Source organism: Anser anser, assembly GCF_964211835.1.
Source record: "Anser anser genome assembly, chromosome: 6".
Classification (NCBI taxonomy): domain Eukaryota; kingdom Metazoa; phylum Chordata; class Aves; order Anseriformes; family Anatidae; genus Anser; species Anser anser.
The window spans coordinates 9929980-9950130 of record NC_139726.1 but is presented as its reverse complement, the minus strand read 5'-3'; the positions used below and the strand labels follow the sequence as shown (position 1 = coordinate 9950130).

The window sequence follows — 20151 nt, the reverse complement described above, 5'->3', positions numbered from 1 at the left end:
CCGCGGGGAGGGAGGGGCCGCCAGGAGAGGGGGCGGGGCCGGAGCGGCTCGCAGCCAATCCGGCGTCGCGGCGCGTCGGAGAGGGCGGCAGGGCTCAGTTGTGATTGGCGGAGGGGCCGCGCGGGGGCGGGGCGGAAGGGCGAGCCGCGGTGGTGCCGGCTGGGGCGTCGCAGTAAGGCTGGGAGCCGTTGGGGTGGGGGGGGGGCGGCCGCCATTTTCTGCGGGCGGGGGGCTGAGGGGCGGCGGTGAGGGGGGGGGGCTGCTCGGGCTGCCCTGGGAGCGCAGCGCCCGAGGCGGCCGGATTGGAGCAGCCTCTGGGACCTGTCCAATAAATGCCAAAATTCCTAATTGTGTGCGTGTATTTCTGAGATGCTCCTCCGGGTTGCTCAGGGGAAGCGAGTTCGAGTGCCTGTTCCTTCGCACCCTCCAGGTCTCGACCTGGGCAGCAGCATCAATAAAACGTCTCCTTCTCTGCTCAGTGTCCCTCTGGTTATATTTGGGTGCAGAGGAGTATTCTATCAGCTTCATTTGTGGGTTGCAACTTACTTACAAGGAAAATGGAGCAGGGCACTGTGCATTACTGGGCAGCGGGACGTAAACCCTTGTGAGGATGTAGCCGTGTGGGGTGCCAGCTCTGTGTCTCCGCTCTGCAGAAACCATTTGAGGAAAACATTCCTGTTTTACTTTTTCAGGGTGTGGCTAAGATAAATACAGCAAAGAATGGGCGATATCGGATACCTGCACGAAGGTGGGGCGTTTAAATAAACACCACCACCGCATTTACAGTTGTTATTTTTTTAAAGCCAAAATAAAAGCCCATACGGGGATGAAATACGCAAGGGAATCCCTTGTGGAAGTGGTGACTGAAAAGGCCGCCGATGGCTAGGCGAGATGCGGAGGCCGTGCTGTGCTCCTGATTGATGTTGCAGCCCTGCGGTCTTATTTCTGTAGCAGCTACAGAGCTTTAGCGTGTGAACAGAAAGCAAGGTGGCTAGAGTACCCAGCACAAAAAAAAAAAAAAAGAAAAAGAAAAAAAGAGAGAAGATTGGAAGATTGCTGGGATGGGAAATAGCTCATTTTCCTGTGGAGACAAAGAAGCCAACCGAACAATGTGTGGTTTGTTTAAAGAGGCGCTTGGGCTGGTAAAACAAAACCATTGTCGGTTCTGCTCTCTGTTAAAGCAGTATGAACCCTGTAGAGCCGTTCTAGGTAGCTATTATTATAAACCCTTGATTATACAGTAATACACCGGGAAAATTATTTGTGTATGCGTGCGGGGGAGTTGTTTTACTTTCTGTAAGGAGGTGAAAATGAGCGTTGTGTAACAGCTTAGGCATTTTTCAGGGTATTATGCTCTGTACAACAAAAGTATGTTAAAAAGGTTTTGTTCACGTTAGTACATTCTTTTAGAGCACAAGGTTACTCACTTAGCAGGTAAAACCTTCTGTCACCTGAAAACCAAACAGCATACTTGCATTTATCCATAACATTTTGTCTGTTTAACAGAGAGTCTGATATAGTACACAGCACAGGTACAAATATTGGAATATTTCACGTTCAGTGTTAATAATATCCTATGTCTCAAAACAAAACTGTTTGCTTTGAGATTCTAGTTTACTGCTGCTGTAGAACTACTAAAAGCGAAGTCTTGAAAGACATAACGCTGTTAAATTTCTCACCATGTTTCAATCTTTGACTGAGGCTCACCTGCACCTTCTTTTTTAGCTGTGCTCATGCACTGAGGAAAGCGAATAATTCCCCTTTGATGTTTTCCAGGTTATTCGAAATCAGTTCTCATGTCGGCAGAAAGCTCAACCATCACAGTTCGTCTTGTTCGCTCTTTTGAGCACCGGAATTTCAGACCTGTGGTGTATCATGGAGTTAACTTGGATCAGACAGTGAAGCAGTTCATTACTTTTGTACAGAAGGGTAAGGGACTGTTATTTATTTGCTCATCGCTTATTTTGCCACAAGAAAATGGAGGGAAATAAATGAGTGGGAATTCTGCAGCTTTGGTAGAGATGCCAGAGTTGTTTTTATATCCCCTGTGTACTCTCCCGCCTTGGATGAGAGGTCTGGAGTTAATATGAGCCTCCATGGTCAGTGTGCCATGCCTAGATCTGGTTAGGCTCCTCCACCTGCCTAAATCCTCACGCTTGGTCCTTTTTGACTAAAAGGCATTGCTGCATTTGGCTCTGTGCTTAGGCTCCTCGAGCAGTGCTCTCAGACAGCTACTCAGAAATTAACAGGGGAAAATCAAGAGAATTTAGGGAGCCTTTGATCCATAGGAGCTACACCAGTATGTGGAATGTGGGAATGAACATCTGTTTGCTATTTGTGAGAAGGAAGAGCACTGTGAAAATTGTTTCTGACACTGTGAGGTCTTGGTCTGCATGTTGGCTTCTGTGTTTGTCTCCATCTGGAGCTTTATGGTGCCGATTTACTCATCTACCTTGTGTTTCAGAAGCCTGGATGAAAGTGACAGTGTATCTGAAAGTTAATAAATGTAGACCAGCCCACGCACCAACTCAGCAGCTAGGGTGTTAACTAACCTTGCAGGTGTACTTTTCACACATCAATGGAGACATTCAAAGTGTGCAGAGTAGCAGGGTTTTATTTATTTAATTATTATTTTTTTGCATGATGTCAGCCTAAACAAGTCTGGAACTGTTGCAGCTGATCACATTTGAGCAACTTCTGGGATGTTGCCCTGGGCCTTACAGCTGTATTGTGTTTTCAGCAACTTCCTTACTTGTAGACAGTGATCGGCATGGCTAGATCTTAGGTTGCTTTTAGAAAATTACTAGCACTTTCAGAACATATGGTACAGCTGCTGTTATGAGTAAGAAAATAAAAGAAACAAACCTAAAAAAAACTTGCTTTTGATGTGTGCAATATTGCAACTTGCTGCTATTTGAGACAAAGCTAGTGTCTTGAGTGAGGCTTTTTGGAACCTCATTCCCCAGATGGGCAGTGTTGTTCCTGGCCCGAAATCCATGTTCCTTCCTTTACTATAATCTGTTTTGAAGGAGGAATTTGAGATAATTTTTTATACTACCGATGAAATTGTGGTTTCAGCCATGTTGCTGCCAAGAAGCTGACAGGCGGCTGGCCTTCCAAGGCCCTGCTTAAATTCCTGGATGTCACTGGGGATGCTAGCACCAGGGAGATGTTGATGTTGTTGCAGTGGCTTATTGGCTGTGTCCTTCATGTGGCTAAAGAGTTAATTTATTACCGTTTGGCTTCCTTTTTGTGACCGGTTAGCATGGCTGTGTTTACTGAACAATTAGTTATGAATGGCGGTTATCAGGATGCTGTTGGTGGAAGGTAGTGAGAGCCTCTGAACTTTGGACTGTACAAACCACAACAGGATGTTTCTGGCATATGTTTGAAGGATCGGACTCCCATGATCATATCCTAATTGCATTGACTTGCTGTCCACGGGGGTCATGCTGTTCAGAGGAACTTTGTGCTCGGGTGAAGTTAAGCTGATACGGAGCAACTGTCAAATCTGAGCCAAAGGCTGTGTTTCAGTATTTGTTGCTCAAACAAGTCACTTGTGCTAACAATTGATTTTGATGTAAAGGGTGTCTAGGATGCATGCATTGCACTTCCGTGCATTACTGGAAATTAAAAAAAGACAACTTTGTTTTAACTTGGTGATTTTATTTTAATAGATGTGCCTTCAAGAGCAGGACTTCCTCCTCCTTTTAAAAATTACAAGTATGGTAGGTGTTTTTTCTTGTTTTAATTCTTGGAAGATGCAGCCGTAATCATAGAATCTATACCAGTTAAGATCTACACCAGTTTAGATGTAATCTATAACAGTTTGGACATTTTAGGACGCAACTCTTTTAGCATACTCACGCTGGTTGCAGCGCTTGCCTATATTTGCAGCTCTGTCAAGCTCTTGTAGTTGGGGCTATGCCAGTGGGTTCTATAGAACCTGACCATTCTTTTGACTTTCTGTATTAATCTTTGAGTTAGGCTGCATGTTGTACATTCTTTGCTAATTGGTATTGATGTTTTTTGATACTAATTTTTTATTACTTTTATAACCACCTTTTAACTCTATTTTTACTTTACAGAGCAGCTTGTAGCCTCAAACACTTTGAATTTTTAGTTCTGTTTGTACTTACGTATTTCAGTATCTCTTTACTAATTGTGAGGTCAAAAAGGATCATGAAGCAGAAGCTTAAGGCAGTAAATGGAAAATGCATAAAACTCATATTCTTAAATAATTTACATAATATCAGAGGAGCGGGGGAACATTGCTCAAAAGTAGGTTAGAAAATTCTTAAGAGCTGATGGAAAAAAATAGTCTGGTGTCAAGTTTAGACTGAATTTATCTTCTAATGTAAATGTACGTGTGTATTTCCTTTTGTGAAGCTTGGCATGAATGTGTGCTATGCATCTGTTTGGGATAGAAGATACTTTCAAAGTAAACTAAACTATTTCCCTGCGTGGAGTTTGGTAACTCAGATGTCAGTCACATACCTTCTCCTCAACCTGACAGTTCTGAAAGTTCCCTTGGAGCTTTGCTACAAGTGATCATCTGTCTCCCACGTTCTTGGCGGTAACAAACTCCTTCCTCTACAGTGATTCGAAGAAGTGAATGAGGAACCTTCATAATACGTGTGAATGGCGATCAACTCTATTTGCCTCTTAAAAAAAAGGGCAAACATTCCATACTTTGTTCTTGGTGATGGTGAAACAGTACAAAATGAAAACAGAAAAAAGGGTCAGGGATTAAGATTTGCACAGTATCTGTGACAAGGACTTGGATGCTATTAGTTTTAATGTTTTACTTAAAATCTTAAAATCTAGGTAATTATAATTTTGCATTTGGTGCTGCCTTTCAGCCCCCTAATATCTGTTGCTTTGAGTGGATGAGGGAGTCCCGTGTAGGGCTGCTGCTAGTTGTATTTCTGGTGCTGCCTATCCCTGCTGCTAGTTCTTTCATCACTCACGACATCAGTTTAGTTTTGCTGCAAGCATATGTTGTGGTTGAGCACCTGATTATGCTGCGTAGGACTGAGCTTAATGTGGGTGAAAAGCACAGCAGAACTTTAAAACTTGTTATACCAGTTAGTGGGGGCCTACTTTTAGTGGGATGGTGACAGCTATGCTGAAATTTTCACATAGAAAAAATCAAGCCCGAGTTCCTCACCTTCCCCTTAGGCTGTCAATCATCCAGGTTTGTGTTTTTGGCATCTCTTGCGTGCTCTGTTGTCTTTCTTGTATTTTGGTGATCGAGGGGCAGTAAGACTTCTGCATGAATACTGCTACTAAGAGTCAGATTTCTCTCCGCTTTGTTTGGCAGTGCCAGAAATCTCACTTGGACCTGGCTGGTTTTCATCTTGACTGCTTTGGCTTCCTTCTGTCCAGAATCCAGCAGCCCTTGGTTCTCCTGACCTCATGTATATCACCGCCACCTTTTTCCTCTTGGCTTGGTGCTCTGACTCACTTGAATCTCCAATCTTACGACTTTCAAATGTTCTCTTCATTTCTTTGTACACATCTTTCATGTCCTTGATCTAGAACTCTTCTCAGTCTATCTTCTCATCTTTCTACCCTGTCATTACCTCCTTTTAACTGATGATGGGTGCCATTTTGTCTCATAAGCAGCTTCTCCATTTTTTCCCCCATAAATGTGGAGCAGTATGGTCAGTAATTCACAGAGAGACTTAGAAAGTGTTTTCTTATCTATTGTCATGGAAGATCTAGGAAAAAAAAAAGGAAAATATTAAAAAAAATGGAAATATGATTGAGTGGGACTAGATTGGGACTAACTGATATAGCAAAAGCAATTGAGAGGAAGTAGCTAGGATGAGAATATACAGCAGTTTTATCTCTATAACAGAATTGGAGAAGCTATTTAATAGCTCAAATGAAGATGCAGTGAATTTCTGGATGCCAGTGATGAAGATGTGGACAAGTAAAATTGAGTCAATAGTTCAGAGAACGACTGTGCAAAGACCGGAAAAAAGGGAATGTGCCGAAGTAGATCTAGAAGTTTAAAACTAAGAGACAGAGGCTGGATGGTATTTGCTTTGGGAGAAAGTTTTCATGATTACAGTATCTTTTTGCTGTGATTGTTGTTCTTCTGCAATGCTACTATGCAAGATGGATCCTGGTAATTGCAATCAAATATGTGCTTTGTTTCTAATACTGCAGCTAGGACTGCATGTCAAGAATGCCTTTTCAGTGTTGACTTTTCATGGTTTTGACCTTCTGTAATACTTTAAATAAAACATTCAAAAGGGGACAGAGTATTATGCATTTGTGCATTGAAGCTATGGAAACAAACTTGGAAACAAAATTGTGCATTGAAGGTATGGAAACAAAATGCACAAAAATATCACAGGTAAATATGAAGAGGATGTAGAAGGAAAGGAGAGATTGTACATATTCATGGAAAAAGAACTTGCTCAACACGCTTTCTAACGTGGATGATTTCTTCATGAGAAGGAAGATTTCAAATAATAATCTGAAGTGGTCAGGTTACTGTGTCTTAATCACTTGCTGTCTGTCAATTTAGCTGCATTTGTTGACAGCACATAAATGCAGTTTGTCCTGCCCCAATTGCATGTATAAAACCTCCTAGGTTAAAACACCCTAGCTGGCATTTAAATTGATGTGTTTTGACTGGCAATTGGGGTGGTCATTTAGTTAGTTATTGTAACTCAGCCAGTAGACAGAAGCCCAATAAGGTGGTGGATTGACTGGTTTAAGGCTGTGGCTGCAGGACTGGGAAATTAAAATGTTTTCTCCTCTTTCAGACTGAATACGTAAAATTGTTAATAATAAACAATTTTTAAACCTTACCCCTTTGTTACGGTCTTCTTCCCCAAGCATAACTTTTAGTGTTGCCTGCATATTAAAGTTTATTTTAGGAAAACATTGTATTTTCTTTCAGATACAATGAAGATTATTCACCAAGCACACAAATCAAAGGTATGGTTATTAGCTATTTTCTTCCCCTTTTACATGCTGTGATGCAGGCAGACCTCTGCACTGTAAAACAAGACTGGGACAGAGAGACAGTAAATTCTTATCTTTGTCTTCTGGTTCTCTAATTTGCAGACTGGTGAACTCGTAGTGAGTTTGGAAGATGATGACAAACTGATTTTGAAAGAAGAGAGTACACTGAAAGCAGCTGGAGTAGGTATGAGTATGTTTATATTGACTGAAGGTGCTGTTCACTGTGGTTGTCATTAAACTGATAACTGGCTGATTATGTTTGGATAGCCTGCTGAAAAGTAAATGGTATTCCTGATTCTCTTTACACTACTTGGTAATTATTCAGGGAAGAAGGGGGGATAACGTACATTGAAGTCATTGAACTGAGGGCAGCAGGTATCTGCACTCCGAATGTTCAGAATGCAAATTGTGATTTCAGAAGGTATGCTTATAATTCTGCTGAGAGTAATTTTAAATGATTGGCAGATAGGTTATTAGTACCGTGTCTGCTTAGTCTTATCAGTAACATTTAAACTGATGTTTTGGTTAGAAATGTAAGTAGTGGAACCAGTATGGAATAATGAAGTAAGATTCGATTTGTTTTAATGTGCAATGTACAGTCCTTGGTAGTCAGATTGCTTGGGAAGACTCGAGGAGTATCATTTAGAGAATGTGCTGAACGCAGCACGGAGTTGAAACTTGACCTGATTTCTCACGTTTTGACAGGGGACTGCATATAGGGCATGTCTTTTGGTAATAATGTAAAGAAATGTCTGTCATGATAAAATTGATGGTCCCTGGATGTCCTTTGGGCTTCTCATAAATGTGGCTGAATGACTTTGTGGCAGAGGGGTACTTGAGGGATGTAGTAGCATTCCACCTTTGTATAGACATTTGCTCATTTGATTCTGATTTGCCTCGCTGTGATGTTTAACCACCTGCACTCTAAGTGCAGGGGTGTCACAGAGAAAACTCCCTCCTCTTCCTGATGCCCTCCGATTGCTCCCCAGAAAGAAAGGGTTTTCTCTCTCATGGTCATATAGTCTGAAAGGTTTCAAAGAGTTCAACTTCTGACATTTGGCCGGTATTCTGCTTGCATCTTTCTTAGAATATAGGACCTCAATGTTCTTGGTTACGTTTTGTGACATGGTTGTAAGCCACCTCCTTTTTCTCTTGGCCACAAAACCAACCTACCAACCAAAACCCTAATTTTTGGGGTGTGAGAAAGGGGACCTGATTTTTCTTAAGTTGAGGTTTTGTGTTTTGTTCTTGTTGGTGATGGTGGTTTTGTTTGTTTGTTTTAGTTCTGTTTTTCCCCTTTTCATTGTTTCAAGATTTCTACCATTTACTTTTCACTTTTAAGTGATTTGGAGTGCCTCTTTAATGTTTTCTCTGAAGTGTACTGCACCTGTCCTCAGTATACCCTTCCTAAAGGTCTTTGGGTATTCTTATAATATGAAAAATAGTTATTCTCTGGCTGCTTTTATTTATTTATTCATTTATTTATTTTAACTAAACCAGGTAAACTAGACCTTTTCATCTGGAAGAATGGCTCCTCAGGAAGGAGGATTATTGGGACTCAAGTCTTACATATTTGCAATGTAGCTAGCAGAAGTTTTCCAATTAGTCATTAGCATGTAGTTTGTATTTGTGACAGAAAAGAAAAACTCTTGCTTTGTAAATGGCAGCATGCTATTATGCGATTTTGAATTTTGATATGTTCTGGCATATTTTGATATGAAAATTAGCTAAGTTAAGAATGAGGTATTTGTCGTAAAATCTTGCAGAAGTCCTTCAACAAGAAGTGGAAAATGGGAAACCAAGGAAGTGAAGCATGATGGCATGTGCCATTAGTCCTCATTTTGTACATTTCATTTAAATCAGTAAGATTTGAAATCTCCTATTGGCATATTATCTTTTTTTTTTTTTTTTCAATATCTAGTCTGGACAAGATTTACTTGAATAAAACAGAGTTTCTATTAGGAAATCTGGGAAATTCTGAGGCAGGCAGACCATTTTTTTCTAAGCTGCAGTTGATTGCCCTTGGCACTTTACAGGGTTGGGCTAGAGAGTTATAAATTATGAGGACATTAGATAAGTATCCTCGGGAAAGCCTCTGTGGTAGTGATTATTATTACAGCTATTATCTACTCAGCAAAGTTAACGCTTGCCTGTTTTTTATTTTTTTTAAGAGTAGGGTGTATGTTAATAAAGTGTTCAGCATTCATTGCAAACAGTCTTGTCTGTTTTCTACTTGAGAGTCTGAAACCCCTTCTACTTTTTTTTTTCTTTTTTACAAGACAGGCAGACTTCATTAACTTCAGGTTTAATTTAAAAAACGAATGTGGAACTTATTGGCTCAGCACCTTAAAGAATTCCATGTTTAATAATTGTGAAGGCTTTCCATCAGATTTGTCTCTGTTCTGAATTAGTAATGTTGCTGACTTACCGTTTTAGAAGAGGAAGTCCTTGACCTACTGGGTTGAAAGAATTGTGACTGCTCTGAACCTTTGTGGGTCCTTTAGCTCTGCCATATCCCCTGTGAATAATTAGAGGTATTTGAAGGTATTGCTGGAGAAGCCAATTTGTGTCTTTCACTTTGCATATTGTTGAAGCCTCATGAATTAATCATCAGCAGGGCAAAAAATTAACTTCTTCAGACACATATTTTGATGGGTCATGAGGGAGAATGTAAAGTGATCTGTAAAATATTCTACTGATCCTCTAAGTATTAAACTATTATACCTACAGGCTAATTTCACGGAAAAAAAAATGTTTCTTTTTCTTTCCTAGAAGAAAAATGCACAAAAAAAGAGAAAATCATGCTTCATTATTTTTCCGGCATTTGAAGGCATTAGAAATGCAGTCATTTAATTTGCTGAATGCTTATACAAACAATTCTGTCGTCTGCGTTAAACAAATCTTGAGGGATCTTGTGTACATATTTTCTTCTATATGTTCAGGTTCTTGTTCTTTTAACAAGGTTAAACTGCATCTTTAGTACTGGAATTTTTTTCGGTAAAAATATGGGGAGGTTGGGGATTGTGTGGTGATTTACAATTGTCTTTGCCCAAAAAGTCGCCAATTGTCTTCTGAGATTCTAAATAGCTCGTTGTTGGGTGGTTCATTTACTGGCGTGCTAAATATTTCATTTTTTATTCGTTCTAGCAAATGAGACCGAATTAGCATTCTTCTGTGAGGAAGATTACAGAAACTACAAAGCTAATCCTGTTTCGGCCTGGTGAAGATCCCAAGAGATTGTTTTGTTTTCCCATACTCATTGTAAATTTTCCTTGTTCTGCTTAATGAGTTTTTTTTTTTTTTAAAGATCAATAAATCCTCGAGGATTGCTTTGCAAACAGTGCAATTCCCTTCCTATAGAAATTAATTTCTGTCAATATGTTAAGACTGAGAGAAGGAAGACTGGGGGGCACACATGCCTTTTTTTTTTCTTCCTCCCACATTTCTTTTTCCGTTGCTTGCCTTTTACGATGCCGGCGGTGCAACCAATCTCTGACCTGTGACGCACATTCTTGGTAGGATCCTACAGCAGATGTTAGCTACGTACTGGTATTACACAATGCACAGTAAAAGTCCCTCTTAGCGGTAACTTCTAATGAAAATGGAAACTTTTTGTGACGCAATCGCTGGGCGTTTTAGAGAGTTTGTCAAGAAAGTCTTCTCTGTTTCAAGTAATAGATTTACTTCACTCTCTTTATGTTTAGGCTCTTTTGTTTAAATGGTGCACACTGGCAAGTGTTTCAGGCTCTTCACTGGTGAATGCTTTCCTTTATACTTTCTTCTAGCCCTCTTTAGCATGCTGAAAGAGAAAATGACTGTTAGAGGCCTTTGTGTTCAAGGACCAGCTCGCTTGTTACTACATTACTTCATGGAGACACCTTCATGAAAGAGGTAGCAACCTGAGTTCTGCCAGGGCGTCAACATGCATAAATAGGAGTCAGGCCTTATTCCAAGTGTTAGTGAAAGCTCATGGTTTCAGTTTCAAGAATGAAACCTGAATGATTGCATTTTTGCAAGGAGAAGCCAAATCTGCGCAACAGATGTCTTCAAGACTATTCTTTCCTGCTTTCCAAGAGCCAAATGTTCTGTCACTGTATGTTAGTTCTTGGTAATTCCAGGCTTTCCTGGAATTAGCCAAATTTAGGACACTAACCAAATTAAGAACAAGAAAAGATAGTCATGCTTCTAGTTTAGATAGACACTTAACTGCTCATTAGGGGGTTGCCAAGATGGGACACTGTGTCTTTAAGCTTCTCTTCAGGGAAATAGAAGTGATTCTGGCTCTCTGCCTTGTAGGCTTTTTGGGCATAGGCTCTGTTAAATCAAATGTGACCTCATGTGCAATTGCTTTAGACCCAGACATGTACCCTCAGCTCTGGGTGAGAGCTGACAACACCAGAGACTTTCCAGAGACGTACGCTTACAGTTTCCTAGAACTTTGATTTTTATTTCGTTTTTTTTTTTTTTTTTTATTGTGATAGACAGGTGATAGTGAAAGCAGATGTGTGATATCCAAAGCTTTTAAATAAAAGTTCCCTTTACTTTAGATGTAGGGCCAAAGAAACCTCTATGCATTGTTCCCACCTCATTTTCTTCATCCTTCCTGACAACTCCCTGGTGTAGGCTGGAGACCTCTCAGGTAGCTGGTGTTACTCCCCAGCAGCTTTGCTTCAAATAGTTGTATTCTCTTGTGAAAGAGATTACCACATTGTTATCTGCTGTTATAAAGGTGCTTGTAACAGGCTACTCAGTGAAGCAGTCACTGCACCAAGCCTGTCTGAATTTAAGAAGCGTTTGGACTGTGCACTTAGTCACAGGGTCTAAAATTTTAGGTAGACCTGTGTGGTGCCAGGAGTTGGACGTGATGATCCTTATGGGTCCCTTCCAACTCGGGATATATCTTTATCTTGTGAGGAGTCCTGTACCACTGCATTCTCTTGGGATTTAGATGCTGATACGCATGCTCTGATCAGTTTCAGGGGAGAATTTAACACTTCCTTCATATTTCAGTCCAGGCCTCCTTTCTGTGGCTGGTACCTGCTCCCCAAACGTTGGCCTACGTCTCAGCTACCTTCTTATACAATCTGTCACATTTGCCAGCTCAGTCTGATTAATGAGGGTTTGTACTCGTCTTCACAGACAGTTAAAACTAATGCATTCCGCTCCAGAATACGCCGTTTTTTTTTACAATATTTTTTTACACCAGATTTACAATAATGAATGTAACTGTGTGGGAAGTAGATGGCATACCACAGAGATCACTGTCTTGAGCTGTCCTACCAGGGCATCTCGGTGGTGTCCCTCAGCACGCTTAGGATCTCTGAGCAAAGATTGCCATTGTTTTGCTCCTCTTGTGAGGATTTTAATTTGGTCTCCATCCCTTTCAGACAGATTTGGATTGTTTTTGTGATCCCTTCTCTCTAACGTATTCATGTTGGACAGTCACCACATTTTAACAAGTGTCCTGTCTGTAGTTACAGCTGGTACAGTTACAGAAGTTCAGCGTGACCCTGAGTGTGTTGCAGTGAAAGAGAAGTTCCACAACACCAACAAGAAAAATGTGAATGTTTTAATGCCAATTAATAATTATTTGTCTGTCACTCTAGGTTAGTTTCTCTTTCTAAGGAAAGAGTTAAGCTAGTGCTCTGTGAGCTCTGTGCACTCTGGCAGTGGCAATTCCTTGGCTGCTTTCTGCTGCAGCACTGTACAGCCTTTTGTAATGCTGTCAGTGACCACACTTGAAACTGGATTCTTCCTGAAGTGTGTTTCTACTGTGTTTTTTGTTGCTGTTGTTTTTAATTGAGGCTTTAATAGTGCATGTTTGCAGAAAAAAAATGAAAATAAAACTGACAACCAAAACGAAGAGCCACCATAAAGCCTTAGATAACAACAGAGCTTGCTAAGATAGATGCTGCTCCAATGTTTTTCGGTGGGATATGGTAGAGCCGTATGTAGCCTCGTTTCAGAGTGGGTTTGGTTCCAGGATTGTTGCACGCTGAATGAAATCTAGGAACACTGGCTAATAAATCAGTAAGGACTGAGACGTCTTTGCTGGTGTTATGAAATCCTCTATTAAAGGAAACCGCCCACCACCCACATAGCTGGTACCAGGGTTTGTTACCCTGGCAGAGGCTGTGATCCACGTGGGTTCACAACTACTGTTGATCAAAGGTGGCCTCTATAACATATAGCAGGATAAGTTATATAGGTTTGTTAGCATTCTTAGGCATTGTGGTGTAAATAAGTTTCTGTCTTACAATATGATGTCCCACGAGTGTTTCACCAGCCTTTTATTTTTTATTTTTAATTTTTAATTTTTTAATTTTTTATTATTTATTTATTTTTCTTAACAAAAAGAACAGTATCCTGGCTGGATAGTGAAATAAGACCTGTGTTCTCAGTTATCGCAGTGTAGCAGGGAAAGGTGGTCAAGCTGGGACTGGGGGAGCTATGGTGTTTCTCGGAGAAAGAAAACTATGTAAGAGACTGGAGTTTTGGCTAGGAGGTGTGGAAGAATACCTACTAAAGGAGGAGATTATATTAGGAAAGGAATTACCATGAGGAAGAAGAAGAGGTAATGGTGTAACTGAATAAGCACCGCAGATGGTAAATGTACAACACTCCTGGCACATACATACTGGAATAGTGTTTTTATATCATTATGCACTTTAATCATTTTTTTTATAATTGAATGCAGAAATTGGTGTAATAGATTATTTTTTCTCAGGCTCTGATATAGTGCTTTCTACATGCAGCTGTCCATGTGTAGTTTTCTGTTCAGAGGCAGTCACGTTGCCTCTTGCAGATGCAAGAGCACAGGTAGCTGAGTTAGATGCTGACAGTTACTGACGGCACAGAGGAGCCCTTAAAAATCAGATACGCACCGCAGATAAAGTTGAAGAACTGCTTTATCTGATGAAAATGTTCTTAGAAGTGATCCAGAGATAAGTTGTAAGCTGTGATGTTTCACTTTCATCCTCAGAGCATTCAGCACATCCCAACAGATCCTTTGCTTAGCGACCTTGCAGGTCGCAGTCCCACAATGGCACAGCCGTGGCAGGACATCCGTGGGTTCTGGCCTTGCAAGCTAATAGCTGCTGAAATCCTGGATGTTCAGAGATCAAGAATGAGAAAACAGAACCTGTGATACTTGTTCTTGTTCTCATAGGACTGATGTGATCCGGGCTTCAGAGTCAGTGGCAGCTGGCTGGAGGCATTACAAACGCTTAAGGCAAGTGCACGCTTTTGCTTATTGAGGTTTGCTGGGCTGAGCTCATTCTGGCTGAATGGCACCAGTTGGCTCCAGATCATCCTTCCACCACTTCCTTTTCATAGTTCTGCTGAGTGTGGATGTGCAGATGACTGATGAATCAACCAAAGATGGTTAGTAGATAATTTCATTACTACTCAGGTGATCAGGACACTGCTTTTTCCTGCTACCTACTTTCCCACTGTGACACTGGGGAAACACACGCACCTTTGCATGTTTTCCTTACTACTTTCCTTTCTTTCATGCTGCAATCTCTGCTTATTTGCAGTGCTTTAATTGTTAGGTTTGTACCTCACCTGCTATACAATAGCAACATTTTCTGTGGCAGTGGATGTACCTTTTTAATTCAAGAAGGAATATCCTTTGAAATAAAGAAGGGACCTTTTCTACAGTGCAGCTAACTGTGCAGAGCAAGGGATCATTTATTGCTTTACAAAAGGACTTGCAGATGACAGCACTGTCCACTGGTCAGTGGAAACAACAAGGTTTTTATCATAATGCTTTCTGTCTTGCAAGGAAACAGGAGAGAGGTTACATTGGGGATTCAAAAATCCAGCGAAAAACTGAGACCTATCGCCATAAACTGTCTTTGGCTGCAGAGAAAGCCACCAGATGTCAGCACAGCCTGTTCTTTCTCCAGGACCTGCATAAGCCAAGAAATATTGAATGTCTAGCAAGAGTGCTTATCTGTGAATTGGTTTAGCCTGCGAAGTCTGTGCTAAGGCTGTGGTGATGAAAGCTGAAACTTTCCTTGCTGAAAGTGTTTCTTTTTATATTAAAATCAAAGAGCGGCAAATTGAACTTGTATCAGTGCTTAAATTCCTCTTGTTAGAGCGCATCCTTTGCGGAGACAGTTCCAGCGTGTCTAAATCTTTGCATGTTGTGAGGAGGCATTTGCAGAACATTCATTTGAGGAATTGTCTGGAAAAGATCAGTGTTAATTTGCTGAGCTTTTGTCAAGTAGACTTTAAATATGCCTCTTTTTTTTAAACACAAGGAAAACCACTCAGAACAGACACACGTGCAAAGCAGAGCAAAAAATCATCGGCAACACAGCTTAAACACACAACAAATGTGTCCTCCATGCTTCTGCCCCTAAGCTCCTGCTATTTCTCCCTCGGAGTGCCGTGGATGAGGAGAACCTGGCACCGTGCTCTCTCGGCCATGCTTTCTGAGATGGGATATGAGTTGTGGAGCCCAGACCCAAGCACTGTGCAGAGCTTTATGCTTCGAGTGATTGACGTGTGCATGGATGGTGCCTGGTTAAGAGGGTAAATTAGGATTGTTGCACAGGGACGAGGCGTGACTGAGCTTTCTGCTGGGACTCCCGTCAGCCGCTTGCAGAAGAGGAAAATAAGCGATGGGTAGAGAGTGGGTGACATCAAGCCTTCCTTCTGATTTGGGCTGCTGCTTCTGTTCCTTCCTTCTGCCCTGGTAGCACCGGTGTGCTAGGAGCTGTGCCTCGACTCCAAGCTGTCGCCGTAACCCTCAGCAGCCGCTCACAGCCTGGAGGAGACGCATGGGCGCCTGCAGCCTTCTGCTGTCTGCGGGGGAAGACTTCTGTGTGTGTGGGTGCAGGCAGCACTGTGGTGCACATGGTCTGCGAGGTGTTATCCTCGCTTCTCTTCCTTCTGCTCAGCACCCAGTTCCGCTTCATGGGAGACCAGGACCTCCTCTGGAAGCGTGGTACGCCTGGCGGGTGGCTGACAGCGGAGGTGGGTGTTTGGGCTGGAGAAGCAGTGGGGGAGAGGACGGAGCATAAAACTTTTGTCTTCCTGTAGATATATTTTTTGATCAGATATGGATTGTATTTTTTGTTTGCTAACGTCCTCTCTGTCTGGTAGCGATAGATTCTCCTCTTGTAGTAGGCCAAAAGCTAGAAGGGTGCGAGTTTCAGTCGGTAGTGAACGCATTCAAGAGCTCAGTGTGACAGTTCAGGTTAATAATAGAATTTATCTTTGTATGTCCAGTTCTGCCCTCTGGCAGGTGACATGGTGTTGTGTACCATCAATGTCAGCAAGGGCTGCAAGAACCGCGTCTGTCTGCCCTCATTTCGCATCCTGGGAAGGTTTAATTCTGCTTTCTAACCCAGAGCCCAGAGAGCCTACAGGGCCCAGCATAGGAAAACACGTTCTTGGTGTGTTACTTTTCTCCTTGACTTTTCAAAACTCCAAATGTGTTCTTTAAGGCCATTTTTGGCCCTTTTTATTCCATGGATGGAGATTTTTTAAGTGGGAGGTATGGTATCACTCTGGTTTTGACCTTACTTTGAGGTCACACCTTTGGCTCTGTGCATGTGTTTGGTGCCCGTCCAACTGGAGCACATCTGCTGCTTTTAGAGGCAAAGAAGCAATCTAGAAGCGGAAACCCCGTATCCTAATAGTTAGTATTATGGCAATTTCTCCACACTTCCCCACCCCTCAAACAGAAGGAACCTGGTCTTGCAGAAAGCGGGCTTAAATCTTGCACAGTATCTTTGTTTTCCAGAGTGCAGAATAATGCAGCTGCTTAAAAGCAGACGTCCAACTGTAGACAGCTCTTTAAGCCAGCAGGCTGGCATGGGACGGCAGCAGCTGAAGCTTGCTAATTGTGGATCAGATACAGAGAAACAGATAACGAGAGTAAGTAACCAGCTAACAGCAGCTGCAGTAGGTCCTCCGCTGCTGAGGTTTCTAAATGCAAAGCAGATTATCTTTCCAGGGGAATGGCTGTGGTGCCATTTCATGTCTTTGAAAGATTCCTCTAATGCTATGTGTATTATGTGATCCTCCCGACTGCCTGCACACAGCAGTTATTTTTAGGCTTTGAATAAGAAACTCCTATGCATGCTCTGCCAAAAAGAACTGGCCCCAGACACAGATGGCATCTTCCTGCTGTTTATTGCATGCTCAACTTCAGGGCGGCCCTGACTGGCACTAAAAGCCTTGTACAGAAGTTCTGAAAAACATGCTTCTTATTAAGACGCAATAAACAGGTAAAAGAAAATTGTTTTACTGCAACAAATCTTGTTCCTCAAAAGCTGAGGCACAGCCTGCGGATCCCACCAGCTCTGTGCAGGAAACGTTAAGCCCAAGGATACAGCAGACTTTTGGGGCTGCCTGTAGCAGCTCACACCGTTGTGCTGGCCATCTTGGAGAGATTGAAGGAAATTGTCTGTACAGAGGTGCTGAAGCAACTGCGTTCCCCTAAAGATTTAACTGTAGCTTGATATGTCACTTTGTAAGTAAATCCCTGAAGAGCAAGAAACCGATTGGACTGTTAAAAGCCTTGTATTATAAAACAGAGGGAGTGAGAGAACTGTACCTGCAGAGGTTAAGCTTCAGCACAGGCATTTAAATGAACTCATTAAAATCAAGTTACAAATTAGCTCATTAAAATGCAACGCTGCAGATCTAGAAGTTGGTTGATCTGGCATGCCACTTCTATGAGGAAGTGATTTGAGTAACGGAGAACAAAATGATAGTATTATAACTCCTTTTTTACCTTTCCAGTCCCGTAAACCTCATTGGAAACTCCCTCTTCCTTGAACTCTTGTATCGACAGGACTTTCAGTTTACTGAATTACTCTCGTTTGTTCCCGTGCTGCAGCTGCTGTGCAATAGCACTAGCCTTGTGTAATGACGTGTGTCTGCACCCACTGGTGACCTCCCACGTGCGTACGTAGCTCCGTAATACAGGTCCTGGCACGCTGGCTCACAGCAAAGATCAGTTTTCACTTATTATCGTGGTAGCAAGGAGCTACCAGCTGCTGGCCTGCCTGTGTTTTATTTCCTAGTGTTAAATTCCAGATAATTACCCTACGCTCTACTACTGCCATTAAAGTAATGGTATTGTTGGGGAGGTGGGAGGGAAATGGGATAAAGAAAGACCCAAATGAGTTCTGACGTAATGTTATGGACCTTTTCAGAATATCTTTTATATAATTACAGAGGCCAGGGGTTAAAACTGGCCTTACTCTTACAGCTCTTCAGTTGGTTCTTACCTGTCCTAGAGGCACACAGTAGGCAATACAGAGAATAAAAATATAAAGAATTTACATTTCACCTATATACTCTGCAGTAATGTATGTTCGTGTATGTCCGTATATACACAGAGAGACAGAATGTCCAAGTGCTAAAAACAATTAACTGGGAAATTTTAAGCTAACCTCACTAAATCCCCTATCCACAGACATGCGTATGGAAATGATCATTCAAAAGCACCTCAAACTACTTTTCAGTATTCCAGAATCAGAATCAATTATCCAAACTGGTGTGTCAAAGGCTTTAGAGACCTGATGCCTACAGAGGGCACTAGCAGAAATGCCGGTCTGCGTTACGAGGAATAGGTTTCAGTTTTTGAAGAGCCGGTGAGTGGCTGCCCAGAGTGCTGGCACGGGGCCTCACCCGGAGACACCCGATCGGCCTTTTTTTAGATGCTGTGGAGCTGTGGGAGTGTTGAACTGTCCGCAGGGCTGGGACCTGTCTGGAAAGCACTGTGCTGCCTCACCGACACAGCCAGCTCCTGCTCGTGACAATTGTCTCTTTGCCATCAGTGGGAAAGGGCATGTGGGCGTGAAAGTCGTGTAAAGAAAGCAATCCTTACTTGTGCTGGGCAAAAAGGTGAGTCTTTAGCCTTCAAGTGTCTCACGATAAAACCACACCTTCCTCCTGCAAGCCTGCGTAATACTCATTCCTTGCTTCCTACTCTTTTGTTTGCCTGACCTAAAGATGTGAAAATAAGCTTGGCCAAGAGGAGAAAAAAAAAGAAGAAAAAAAAATCCAAATGTTGGAATACTTTATTGTAAACAGAAAATGTGCAAACTGGTGCTTTTATGTTGACTTTGCTCGATGATGAAACAGAAGACTAGGAACAAGCTTGCTGAATCCAATTTTCCCTCAAGCATGAGTTAAGCTGGAGTGGGTGGAATTATACTCATGTGAAACTGCCTGAAATCCGTGTGGAAGCTTAGGCTACCATTCAACCACAAATAACTAGCGCTGGGTAATCAATCCGCTCGGTGAGTGATTTGATCAGGTGCTGATCTGGGCTGGGCTGTGGAGGTGGATGGGAAAACCTGAATCACTGCAGCTTCCTGAAAGGGACGGAGGAAAAGAATGGTACTTTCCCTGTGCTGCCAAAATAAATAAATAAAATCAGCTGATTGTGAAAACTTGGCATTTCCCTCATGCCGATTTCCTTTTGTTCAGTGAAAAGAAGTGGTGTTTGGAGACCTTACTGTAAGCCTTATGCAAAATTGAACCCCCTCCATTTCACTGGCAGCTTGAGCAGTGCTTGGAGAACATTGCTCACGGTTGTCATTTGAGACTCAAGAGGGAAGTTTGGAGTTCCTCTGTCCGTGAATCATTCTGGTTACAGAAGCAGTGTTGGCTTGTAGAAGGGCTTATGTGCCCCCACATCAATCCATATTTTGCTTTTTGTATTAACTGGTCTTGTAACAGGTGCTTTTTGGTCCCACAAATGCCTCGTTTTGGGCTGACAGCTGTTGTTTTTCAAAGCAATGCTGAACACTGAGTGGTGTCTTTTACTTTGCTGTAGGAAAATGAGGCTGTTACAGCCATGCCCTTGTGCCTGACCTTGCTGAGGTAGTCCTCTAGTGTCATCTTGATTGCTTAAGCTTTTGTGAATGGCTGTCCATTCTCTATTTGGATGATTTGGATGTCCGAAAGCTAAAGAATTATTCTGATAAAGAGCAAGGGCTTGAAGGGATATGAAGTGAGAGGTACAAAATCAAATTGGGATGGAATTCTTCATTGCCCTGTACCTCATCCAAAGTGGGTGTGAAGTCAGAAGGAAAGCATCTGATACCTGCTTTGTGATTTAGGAAGTGCCTTCTTCAGGTGCAAGGCAATGAAGGGTGGTGTCCAAAATGTGCAATTCCTGTATTTTCATGCTGT

The 20151-nt window shown here is 42.1% G+C and overlaps 1 protein-coding gene across 18 annotated transcripts in view; it reads left to right on the top strand.

Moving 5' to 3' along the window:
• Positions 1-20151, top strand: part of LOC310901424 (UPF0538 protein C2orf76 homolog) — a 38650-nt gene that overhangs the window by 48 nt on the left and 18451 nt on the right. The window contains exons 1-7 of one of the 18 annotated variants that reach the window (XM_083840940.1): positions 121-172; positions 693-748; positions 1777-1929; positions 3678-3728; positions 6920-6957; positions 7087-7168; positions 8485-10116. In XM_083840940.1, the coding sequence (XP_083697066.1) occupies positions 721-748; positions 1777-1929; positions 3678-3728; positions 6920-6957; positions 7087-7168; positions 8485-8597 (465 nt within the window). In that variant the 5' untranslated portion in view covers positions 121-172; positions 693-720 and the 3' untranslated portion in view covers positions 8598-10116. The other 17 variants (XR_014585797.1, XR_014585798.1, XR_014585799.1 and 14 more) reach the window with 17 other exon arrangements.